Source organism: Lactuca virosa, chromosome 3 (genome assembly GCF_052849685.1).
Source record: "Lactuca virosa cultivar CGN04683 chromosome 3, Lactuca_virosa_CGN04683_v6, whole genome shotgun sequence".
Classification (NCBI taxonomy): domain Eukaryota; kingdom Viridiplantae; phylum Streptophyta; class Magnoliopsida; order Asterales; family Asteraceae; genus Lactuca; species Lactuca virosa.
The window spans coordinates 258,273,863-258,284,804 of record NC_136428.1 but is presented as its reverse complement, the minus strand read 5'-3'; the positions used below and the strand labels follow the sequence as shown (position 1 = coordinate 258,284,804).

General features: G+C 33.7%; 1 protein-coding gene across 1 annotated transcript; it reads left to right on the top strand.

Moving 5' to 3' along the window:
• Nucleotides 1–759: 759 nt before the first annotated feature.
• On the top strand, nucleotides 760–4,037 carry LOC145162925 (WAT1-related protein At5g40240-like). The gene is made up of 7 exons (XM_079081899.1): nucleotides 760–947; nucleotides 1,235–1,300; nucleotides 1,385–1,501; nucleotides 1,687–1,921; nucleotides 2,004–2,162; nucleotides 3,206–3,357; nucleotides 3,863–4,037. The coding sequence occupies exons 1-7, from the start codon at nucleotides 760–762 to the stop codon at nucleotides 4,020–4,022; spliced, it is 1,077 nt and encodes a 358-aa protein (XP_078938025.1). The 3' UTR covers nucleotides 4,023–4,037.
• The last annotated feature ends 6,905 nt before the right edge of the window (nucleotides 4,038–10,942 follow it).

Here is a 10,942-nt window from a genome sequence, read left to right as displayed (position 1 = left end):
ACCAGTTTGGGGTGGGTCAACCTGTCAACTCGTTTATATATTATATTTAAAAAATATTAAAAAAAATTATTTATGAGTTAATGGAAATATTGGAATTTATCGACTATCATTCAATATATGGCATGCCCTAGCTAACAAGTCTTAACCCCAATTGAATTCTCAAATCCATCCGAATGCAAACCTATATACTTAAGCGGGTTATGTGGGTTGGGTTCGGTTGATGTTTCCAACCCACCAACCCATATATTATATGGGTTGGATTGGGTTAATATATTCTGATTCGCCAACCCATGACCTGCCAACCCGAACACAACCCAGTTGTCAGGCCTAGTCAGCTACTCACCTGAAGATACTCTATTGATCAGGATGTGGTTCCCCTCTTCAACAACATTCTGAAAATTTATGTACTAAAAAAACTGATCCTGTAACTTTGTCTTATATCACAATTTAACATTAAGATAAAAGTTTTATCCATCCTTGCACTACGTGAGTGGAAACTTACAGACAATAGAAAAAAACAACATTATACCCTTGTTTATTATGTAAAAATACAAGACGGCATCACAATAATGCTTCTGAGTTTGTCACTACTTTAAATTCCTTAATATTTTATAAGACAAAAGGTATCAAAATTGGAATCTCATGAGATGCAAATTTACCCAAATCACAAAATTTGGATTCCCCTATAATGCATACTTCTACCAAGATATTTGTTACGATATTCAAATAGTAGAAGATGTGGCACTGACAAGAAGCCAGATGTTGTTATGGACCAAGGAGGTGCTTCCCTTTGTTATTATGTTAATGGTAGAATGCTTGGATATGAGCATGCTCACAATAGTAAAAACTGCAATGAATGGTGGTATGAACAATCTTGTCTATATTGTTTCCCATAATGCCCTTGGAACGATGATTCTTCTTCCATTCTTCATCGTTGATATCTTCAGGTTCGTAATCCTCTTTCTACGGCTATTTGGAGCCCGTTTGTTATGTAGCTCAGGACTGAACTGGACTACACAAGATGAAGATGAAGAGGGCATTTACGTCATTTGCAAAGACGAGAGATAACGAAAGGATATTTTTCCCACCTTTTTGGGTGGGATAAGTCATGTCCTGTCCAATGCACACAAAACACAGTATAACTTGTTTTGTTTTGTTTTTGTTCCATTCTGTGTTAAGCTCCATTAACATATATAAAGCAAACACCAATTAGAATTCTTCTTCCCTTGTACAGAAACATTGGGCGTCCTCCACTCACGTTCCATATTGTTTTTAGATTCTTCATCCTTGGTCTTTTAGGGTAAGTAATGCAGCCTATGATGATATTTTGTATTTTCTAAAGATCTTATATACAATAAATTTTATGTACAAGGATTATTTGTAGGCTTTGTCTTTTTCAGGTTCTTGTATATGTAGGTTTAGGCTACAGCTCTCCAACCTTGGCAAGTGGTATCGGGAACTTGGCTCCAGGAAACACATTCTTGCTTGCAGTCGTTTTCAGGTAATTCTAAGGGATAACAGGGTCATTTTTGGCATATTATTTTATATATACCTAAAGAGAAAACATTAGATATGATTACAATACTTAATGATCCAATTTGCTTGAACAAAGTTGAAAACACTGGAATATAGATTGTTTAATCCTTTCAACCTATTTCTATTTTAGCTAATTTATATATGTTTTAGGATGGAAAAAATAGACATAAGGAGTTCAAGCAGTCTAGCGAAATTATTTGGAACCATAATAGCAATATCGGGAGCAATGGTGTTCACATTATATAAAGGCCCGGAAATTTTTCACACATACTCTTCCTCTGATTCACATAATCAGCTTCATTTGTCACAAGCATCGGATTGGGTTTTTGGAGGTCTGATTCTTGTTATGGCTGGAATCGTTGCTGCAATATGGAAGGTTTTACAAGTAAGTGCCCCAAAGAATAATACATGAAATCATGCAGCTTTTTATAACTATTAATTTCTTGATTTATATTTTATATATCCAGTCAGCTACATCTAGAGAGTACCCGGATCAAGTCACGGTTGTCTTTTTCTACTGCCTATTTGGGACAATTCAATGTATAGTTCTATCTTTGTTCCTAGTGAAAAATCCAAGCGATTGGGTGCTGCAACCAGGAATCGCAGTGGTTGCTGTTGTTTCCGGGGTAAGTCAATACTCAATTCTCAATTAAATAGAATAATAATGTCATTTGGATTCATCCTACCTTGATCATTATTAGTATCTACTGAGTGTACTTTCAAAAGGTTATCATATCTAGTAACCTGTTTGCTAGTTGATAAGATTAGGTGGCATATTAAAGACTTAGATTAGTAATAGATGAAAACAAACCAAAATGAAGATCCACGTATCCTGTTAACTAACTTTCGGTTTAGGTAAATTTGAGTGTGATTGATTGAGGAAAGGAATGTAATGGTTTATGGTATAAAAAAACTGTTTGTTTTTCTCTTTGGAATGCAATGGAGTCAATGGACCATTTTGATTTTTGAAAAATGTTTATTGCTTCCATTTTGTTAATTTACATTATTAGTAGTGTTTCTTTTCCATTCATCATGGAATGGAATGCAAAATTGTAATTCAACCCATGAGTTTATGCAATTTTTTTGGCATGTTTTTAAAGAAAAAAAATTAATTAAATTACAATTTTTTCAATAGTTAAAAATTAATATTATTTTTATTTAAACTTATATGTGTTTTTATTATGTTTAGTTTTCTATTTTTGTAAATAAAATTTTATTAATTATAATTAAAGTTAAATATAGAATATGGTTGCAAATTTGCAATTATATATCACATTTAAATATATTATAAAAGATTCATATCCAAATTTCATTTCTACAAGCCAGCCAGACATGAGCATTCATCCATTACCTTAGTTATTCAATCACCCCATCTATTCCATTTATTCATCGCTCCATTCTATCCAACGAATGACATGAATGGAATACACGATGAATGCAATACATGGAAACAACCATACATATATGTAATATTAAAAGGCAAACTTGAAAGAAAAATGACTAAAATACATGTAAAAAAATGGTGAACAGGCTACCATAAGGGATTAGATATCTGTGAAAAAAAAGAACAAGATTGACAAATCAAGTACATTGTTATTTTATCACTTTATTCGATCCGGGCAACATAATTGGTGTTAGAAGATTAAACTTTTTTTTTTTGTATTTGAAGGCGGTATTTAACACAGCATTTCGTAGTAGTGCTGTAATTTGGTGCCTCAAGAAGAAAGGTCCAGTTTTTGTGGCAATGTTCACTCCCCTCTCCATAGTAATTGCAACAATAATGGGTGTCACATTTCTTGGTGATTCCCTTTATTTAGGAAGGTAAACTATTAACATTTTTTTCACAATATCAAATTTTAAATCCCATTTGAGCTTGTTGGTCATTGTTACATCATAATTACCCATGGATTTATGGCTTGTTCTTGAAATTTGAATTTTGAAGTGAGCTAAATGTAATACAATAAAACCATGCTTTAATTTATTTGCTTATTATAACATCCTACTTTTTGTTTCTTTCTATTACATCATTGTACTTTCAATTTTTTCCCCATCAAGGCGTCGTACTTTAGAAAATCTACACAGTTATAGGTTTGTGGTTTCGGTTTAATTTTCTTATTAGGATAATGAACTTTTGAAAAATCTACCCACATATAGCAGTGAAAATTGTTTTCTATTTGAATGTCGTTGCTATATGTGCTATATTTTACAAAAGAAAATGTTGTAATATGAAGAAATGAAAATAGGTTGTTCTATTAAACAAATAGATGGAAGTATGTTGATATTTCTTACATTTAACCCTCTTGAATTTGTATTTGCACTTTTGTAGTGCCATTGGAGCCATGATAGTTGCCGGAGGATTTTATACGGTAATGTGGGGCCAAGCCAAACAGAAGAAGATGGAGACGGATTTGGATGGTGCAGATGAACTTGGATCATCAAACCCTACGACTCCTCTCCTTTCCTCCGGAGGTGAATCGAAATGTTAGTTTATGATTAAACCAAAGGGAAGAAAACATTATTAGGTGTTGTTTTTTATTGGATTTAATAAAGACCGGAATATGAAATATATAATTTTTTTACTTAATATAGAACTATCCATTTGAGTTATATAAAAACTTTTCACTTAATACAAAAATAACGACAAGGGAAAAAGTTCTTCCACATTTGGGTCTTAATTTTGATAATTTTCCTTTTATTCACTTCTCTTTTATATTTATTCAAATATGTTGTCCAATTTCTAAATTTTTTGTATTTTAGCATATTCTTCATTTGTATGATAATAAATTTTTAGGAATCTAGTATGGGAAAAATGACTTAATAAGGTAATGTATTTTTATTTTGTACACATTTAGCCACTGATTTTTTTTCTCTACATCTGACCATTTTAACTTGTTTTTTTTATATACATTCAGTCCTTATAACCGGCTACTCCACGTAAGCAGGGAAAAATGACTTAATATGGTAATATATTTCACAGGTTGTACGCATGTAGTCCTTAGTGTTTTTTGTTGTAAAATAAGTCATTGTTGTTTTTGTACACATTTAGTCCTTATGACCGATTTCTTTATGTTTTACTCACGACATACTACGTGGGACGATCATTAATGAAGTGTTCGAGGCTACTAATACTTATGACCACTGCGGCCTCGGCTTCGGCTGCTTGGTTGCTTCGGTCTTGTGGTTTGGCTCAGGTCTTTGTTATGAACATTGTAACTTCTTCATATGATCTTAGATTTTTCCGATATTTATATTCACCCGTTTGTATTTGAGTCTAGTAGAACTTTTCTTTAGATTACTCCCATTAAAAGTAATATATTTTTTCTTATTATCTTATAAAAAACGTTTATACATACAGTCATAAAAAATGCATGGATATAAAGATCGTAAGTAAAAATATATTACTTTTTAACGGAAGAAATCTAAATGAAAATAGTGGTAAACTCATATACGTACGTGTGGTTATAAATATCGTTAGAATCCGAGATTGTATGAAGAAGTTATGATGTTCAAAACACAAGACCTAAGCCAAACCATAAGACCGAATCAACCAAGCAGCCGAGGCCATGGTGACCATAAGCGTCGGTAACGTCCAACACCTCGTTAATGATTGTCTAATAAGGACTGAATGTGCACAAAACAACAAAGACTTATTTTGCAACAAAAAACATTAATGACTAAATGTGTACAAATTGGAAAATATATCACCCTATTAAGTCATTTTTCCGACTTACCTGGAGTAGCCGGTAACAAGAATCAAATGTGTACAGAAAAACAAGTTAAATGTGATGGGTTTTGAGCACTACATCAATCCTATGGTGTACATACAAACCCTAAAGTTTTGGATCTAGTTTATCTAATATACATGCAATAATCATCCAAAGCTCATAAATCCTAATTCTAGCATACAATAATCGAAATTGACAAAAGAATAGAGTTTAGATCTTACCATGATTGTTATGTTGCAATAACAATCTGAATCCTTCTTGTATTGACTTCTGAAAGCCTAGTGCCTCAAATGTTGCACCTCTAATGGAGTCACAAACACCATGAGCAACAATATGACTTAGGAGAAGGAGGAGGAGGCACAAAAATGTCTAAGAACCCTTAGAGATTACTTCCACACGTTTTTGGGGCCTTAGGGGTTCCTTATATAGTTAGGCTATTGGGGTTTTTAACTAGGAAACCCTAATCTGACTGCATAGGCCCTAAGCAGCTCATGGAGTTTCCTTAGAAATCCCTTGGACGAAATCCATACGGGCTTCCCATAGATTTCGTCCAATCCCCTTTCCATTAGGAATCTGTAGCCCAATTGCAACTATCATATAATTGCAATATCAGTCCCCTTTATTTAATTAATATCTTTTAGCCACAAAATTAATTCTTATTAATTCTTGACTAATATTAATTAAACAATATGATTTCTCTTTTAATATATTATTCTTATAATATATTAATAAATCATAATTAATCACCTTTCTCCTTAATTCATCCTATCAGTTGCTATGGTGAATGCAACCCAAAAGGACCATGCTCGTAATCGGGTCAAGTACATACCAAAATAGTTTTGGGCTTAGACACCTAATCCAACAGTCTCCCACTTGGATAAGTCTAATAACTATTCTGCGTATGACTTCAGAACCTGATCAGCAATCGTAGCTTTCAAAAGCCGCTGTCGAACTCTGATCTTATCAGAAACGTGTCCTTTAGATAAGGGATCATATATTCCTCCATTCTAGATATCGTATGAACTGAGACATGAGTTTTAATCATACTCTCTGTTCATATGTTGTTTCCCGATTTCCGCTTTATGATGACTGACAACAGACTACAATTGAACACATCAACTTAGTCCAGGCTTGGCCAAGCTCTTAGGATGTCATCACTAAATCATCGAGGGGCCCACATATATCGCTTTTATCCCACATTGGGTAAAAAGAACGGATAAACTTCGACTCAATGCTCGCTTGTACCTACTCATCAAATCACACACAACAATATGTTTTATAACACCAAGTTACTGGTGCGTTTACATATTATCAATGTGCAACCGACTTGTAAATTACAACTCGCACGTCTCGGTTTCAAGAATATAAGATATTATCGTCTCACCAATCACTCGTGATAAAATCCATGAAGCGATCCAAGTGAGCGTGGGTTTAATCCAATGCTCAAATCTTAATTCATAAGCACTCATGAACGTTGTAGAAAACTTTTGCTATGTCTAATACACTTTAGACAATCTACAAGCCAATTCATGACAGTCTTCTTTCATACTTACTTCCAAAGTATGAGCGACTGTGGATGGTTTGAATAATCTTATTATTCGGGAAGTCAAAACATGCAAAGTGAAACACAATAATTATCGAATCCAATATGATCTCAAACTTTTGAGTATAAATAAAACCCCTTTTATTTAGTCACCATATTGATTACACATTATTCATTGTATCATGTTTCGGATAATCAACTTATTACTTGAATTATAACAGCAGTTGTCCCATGAACCAAGCATGCACACTCTGTTTACCTGTGGTCCATACTTGTGAAATTGATCAATTTAAAACATTTCCAACGATGCTCATTTCACAATCCCTAATCCTTATCGTTAGTGTAAGAACACAAAATTCTCGCCACTACTAGAATATGTTAGATTCTAACATTTTATGCAATTATCCTTTTGTAATCTTATTGCACAAAAGTCACCAAGACTTTGCCAATGAAATTAAAAAGTGTTCTATTGGAAATTGTTACAAGACAATTCCATAGATATGAATTCTCACATTCAAAGTAAATTCCTTTGAACATCCTTCTTGCATAAAAGTTTCTATTCTAGACATAAATTCTTAACGTCCAACTCCCAATATGGAAACATTATGTTAGGGTACAAAGTCATGCTTGTATGTGGAGTCTTAGGTTTTACCCATTTGTATGTGTAAATGGGTTGAGTCTTTCCTATAAATAGGAAGTGAGTGACTCCCATTATGTAAAGGAACCATTTGGAGTGTTAGACTAGAGAGAGAAACTTTGTACAAACCCATTTGTATACTCTTTCTAGATCTAATATGAGCTTACAAAGATTTATTTACTCCTTGTGTTCTTGATTTTACATGATGATTCACTAGATCTTTCATATTCCGCACATGCAATCATAATCAACACCACTACAATTGGTATCAGAGCGGGTGTTCTTGATTGGATCAAGAATTGATCCATGGTGGCTTTCTTGATTTGGTGATTCATTTTTTGATCTTTGATCTTCATGATTTAGAGAGTTTTTGGATTCTAGAAATCGAATTCATCTTTGATTCTATTCATAATTCGATTTTCTTCACTAGAATTCAAGTGATTTTTACTTTCTCTCTCTAGAAAACACATTCAAAATCACTTTCTGTCTCTAGAAATCTTCAAGTTTTTGTGATCATGGTGCGTTTGGAGTATGATTCTTGGCTTGTAATCATTGAAGGTGTGAAATACAAGGTCAACGAATTTCAATTCTATGGATTCGTGTTAAGTGGGTTGATTTCGCAAGAAACTTTGATTTCTTATGGAGGTTTGAAGGATGATCATGGAAGATTGACATTTCAACCACTTTTGAAGATTGAATGTTTGTATGATCTTTTCATGAACTTAGTTGCAAGCGATAACCAAAAAGAAGGAGAAGAAAGATATTTGTATAACAAAAGATACATTTCTCTTTTTGAAAATTCAAGTGATCTTCATGCTCTTAAGGTTGTTGAAGATGTTCTTGATGTTCCGAATGTTCTTGACGTTCAAGAAAAAGGAGTTCAAGTTGATTTTCAAGATGAAAAGGTTTTTTGCTCGATTGGAGTTCAAACCGATGATATTTTGTGTTCTTGTGATTCGTTTGAAGGAATGATTCCTTATCGGAAGCCGGTGATCCAAGAAATTCACAAGTATAAAACTCCAAAAGATTTGATTCAAATTCACAAAGTTCAAGTTGTGGAAAGTGGGTTTGTTCATGAAATCAAGTCTTCAAGATGCAAAAAGATGAGAAAGAAAAAGAAGAAGAAGATTAATCGGAAGAACAAGCGGGTTTATTCACAAAAATCATCAAATGTTGTGAAACCAAAATCCGTGAAACAAATTTGGGTTCCAAAGCAACAATCTCCAAAGGTTGCATTGAATTTAAAGTCAAAACCCAAAAGTGTTGGTGGTTCTTTTGAAGATGTTCTTAGATCGTTGAAGAACACGAAGAACGAGTTGTACATCTCGCATAATGGGTGGTACAATGTTCAAATTGGAGATTTTCTCGTTCCAACAAAAGAACCAATATCTTCTAAATTTGATTCGTTCGTTGAAAACGGAAATCGATTCGTCAAAAGGTATCACAAATTCTCAAATGGATTCCAAAACGTCCATGATTTCGATTCGTATTTTTTGTTTTTCATTTTTGATCAATTTGCCTCATTGGATCTAATCCGTTTCAACCCAATTGTTGATCCAATTATTTTTTATTAGATCAAGCTGAATACAAACATGATTTTTGTTTTGATTAAATCGTGAGCCCAAAATCCAACTTGTTACTGTTCATCTGATCTATTTTTTTTCAATCGATATAGATCTCGTTACTGTTCATTGGATACAATTTGAGTCCAATGTTATTATTCATTGTTCATTTTTTGTATCACTTAGCCCAAGTCACTCTCGTTGAATATTCCAATTCATGATTTTTGATTTCACCATCTCAATTTTCTTTCATTGATTCCGATTGTTGATTTCCACTATAAATATCATTATAATCGATTGATATTTGGATAAAATGAACATCGAAGTGGATACCAGGTAGAATCGATTTGATGTTTACCTTGGTCAACGAAAAGAAAAGTCAAAATTGGAGGTTCTACACTGAGATGCGAACTGGAATCGAAATTGATTTGAAAATTGCTTTGTTCAATTACTAGATACCGAATTGAGATCGAATGGTGGATTTCGGTGTGTTGGTCGATGTCAATGTTGATTTTAATCGATGGTACTCAGATCGATAGCGAAAGCTTGTTGTGTGATGATCTAAGGATATTCGATTTTGGGTCGACTGTAATTCTTTTGATTTCGTTTGGTTTAATAGTCGAATCTGTTTTGGATTGATGATGTGGAATCGAGAGTCGATGGTTATTATAAGATCGTTCCTGAACATCGAAGCCTGGGAGTCAAAATCGTGTTCCAATGGTCAATGGCTGGTTTGATTTGGAATTAAGAAGTTGGTTTGTACGTCGATTGTATTTGGAATCGATGGCTGAAAACGAAATGTGGAATCAGTCGATGTTCGTTATCATGATTTCGAAGGCTTGGTGTTATCACTGTGACGAATTGTTGGGTTAATTTGATTTGGAATCGATAGTCTAATGTCGATGGGTCTAAGTCGATAACAAGAATGAACGATAGATGAAGGGTGAGTCTTGGAGGTTAATTGACAATGAAAGGGAAGATGGTAGCAGTTGAATTTCGAAGGATTTCTTATTGATTTGGGATTCGATGTTGGAGTTAATAATTGTGATGGTGTTGTGATTTTGGGGTTCCTGTTGCTTAAAAGCGAAGCCTCGCTTTTGGCATAAGATTTTTCGACTTGGGAATGGTTGATTGGTTGAATGGGTTTGCCTCAATTTTGATTTTGTTATCGTGTTTGAAGGATTCAAATTGATGTCGATGATTATTCACTGATAGCGAATGTTTGCTGTTGATGTGTTTGGAGTGAATGAAAATGGAAGGGCGAAACTTTTGTGGTCAATGGTCGAGTTACGATGGTTTGATGGATGAATGGTTGGACTGGGAAGTCAACTATGCTGGAAATGGTGATTGACTATTCGTGAATGAAACAGCGAATGGATGGTTGTTTGTTAATTAGCGAAGATTTAATTTGGGAATTCGCTTAGGAGGATAAAATCGAATACTTGGTTTTGTTGATCAAAGATTTCAGTGATTAATAACAAAGACTTTGCTTTGGAATGAAAACCAAATAGTGAAATGTGTTGTATTGAAGATTTTGATGGTTGAATGGAGTTGAGAATTGATGTCGCGAAAGTCGAGTATTGGCAAGAAGTCGACTGTCCGAAAATTTGGGTTTAGAATTGACTGGTTCACAAATTGGTGAAGAAACCAAAACTTTCGAAATTGGACCTTAAAGTTTCGAAAATTTTTCATTTGATATACATTTCAAAATTGTGGGTAATTTCGACAGTTTGGAAGATATAAGACAGAATGTTCGAATTGGTCCCTACACTTTCGAAACTTTGACAGTTTTTGCCCACATTCGAAACTTGGACCTAATTTCGACAGTTTTGAAAAAGAATGCAAAATTTTCGATATCAGTCCCTAAAGTTTCGAAAAGTTGACAACAAATACCCAACTTCGAAGTTGGGTTAATTTTCTGAGAAAATGAAGATTTTAC

Excerpts from the sequence above, each read along its gene's own strand:
- LOC145162925 (XM_079081899.1), top strand. The coding sequence starts at position 760 with ATGTTGTTATGGACCAAGGAGGTGCTTCCCTTTGTTATTATGTTAATG. Across the intron at positions 1,502-1,686 it reads TTGCTTGCAGTCGTTTTCAG|GATGGAAAAAATAGACATAA; the intron begins GTAATTCTAAGG and ends TATATGTTTTAG. Across the intron at positions 1,922-2,003 it reads CAATATGGAAGGTTTTACAA|TCAGCTACATCTAGAGAGTA; the intron begins GTAAGTGCCCCA and ends TTATATATCCAG.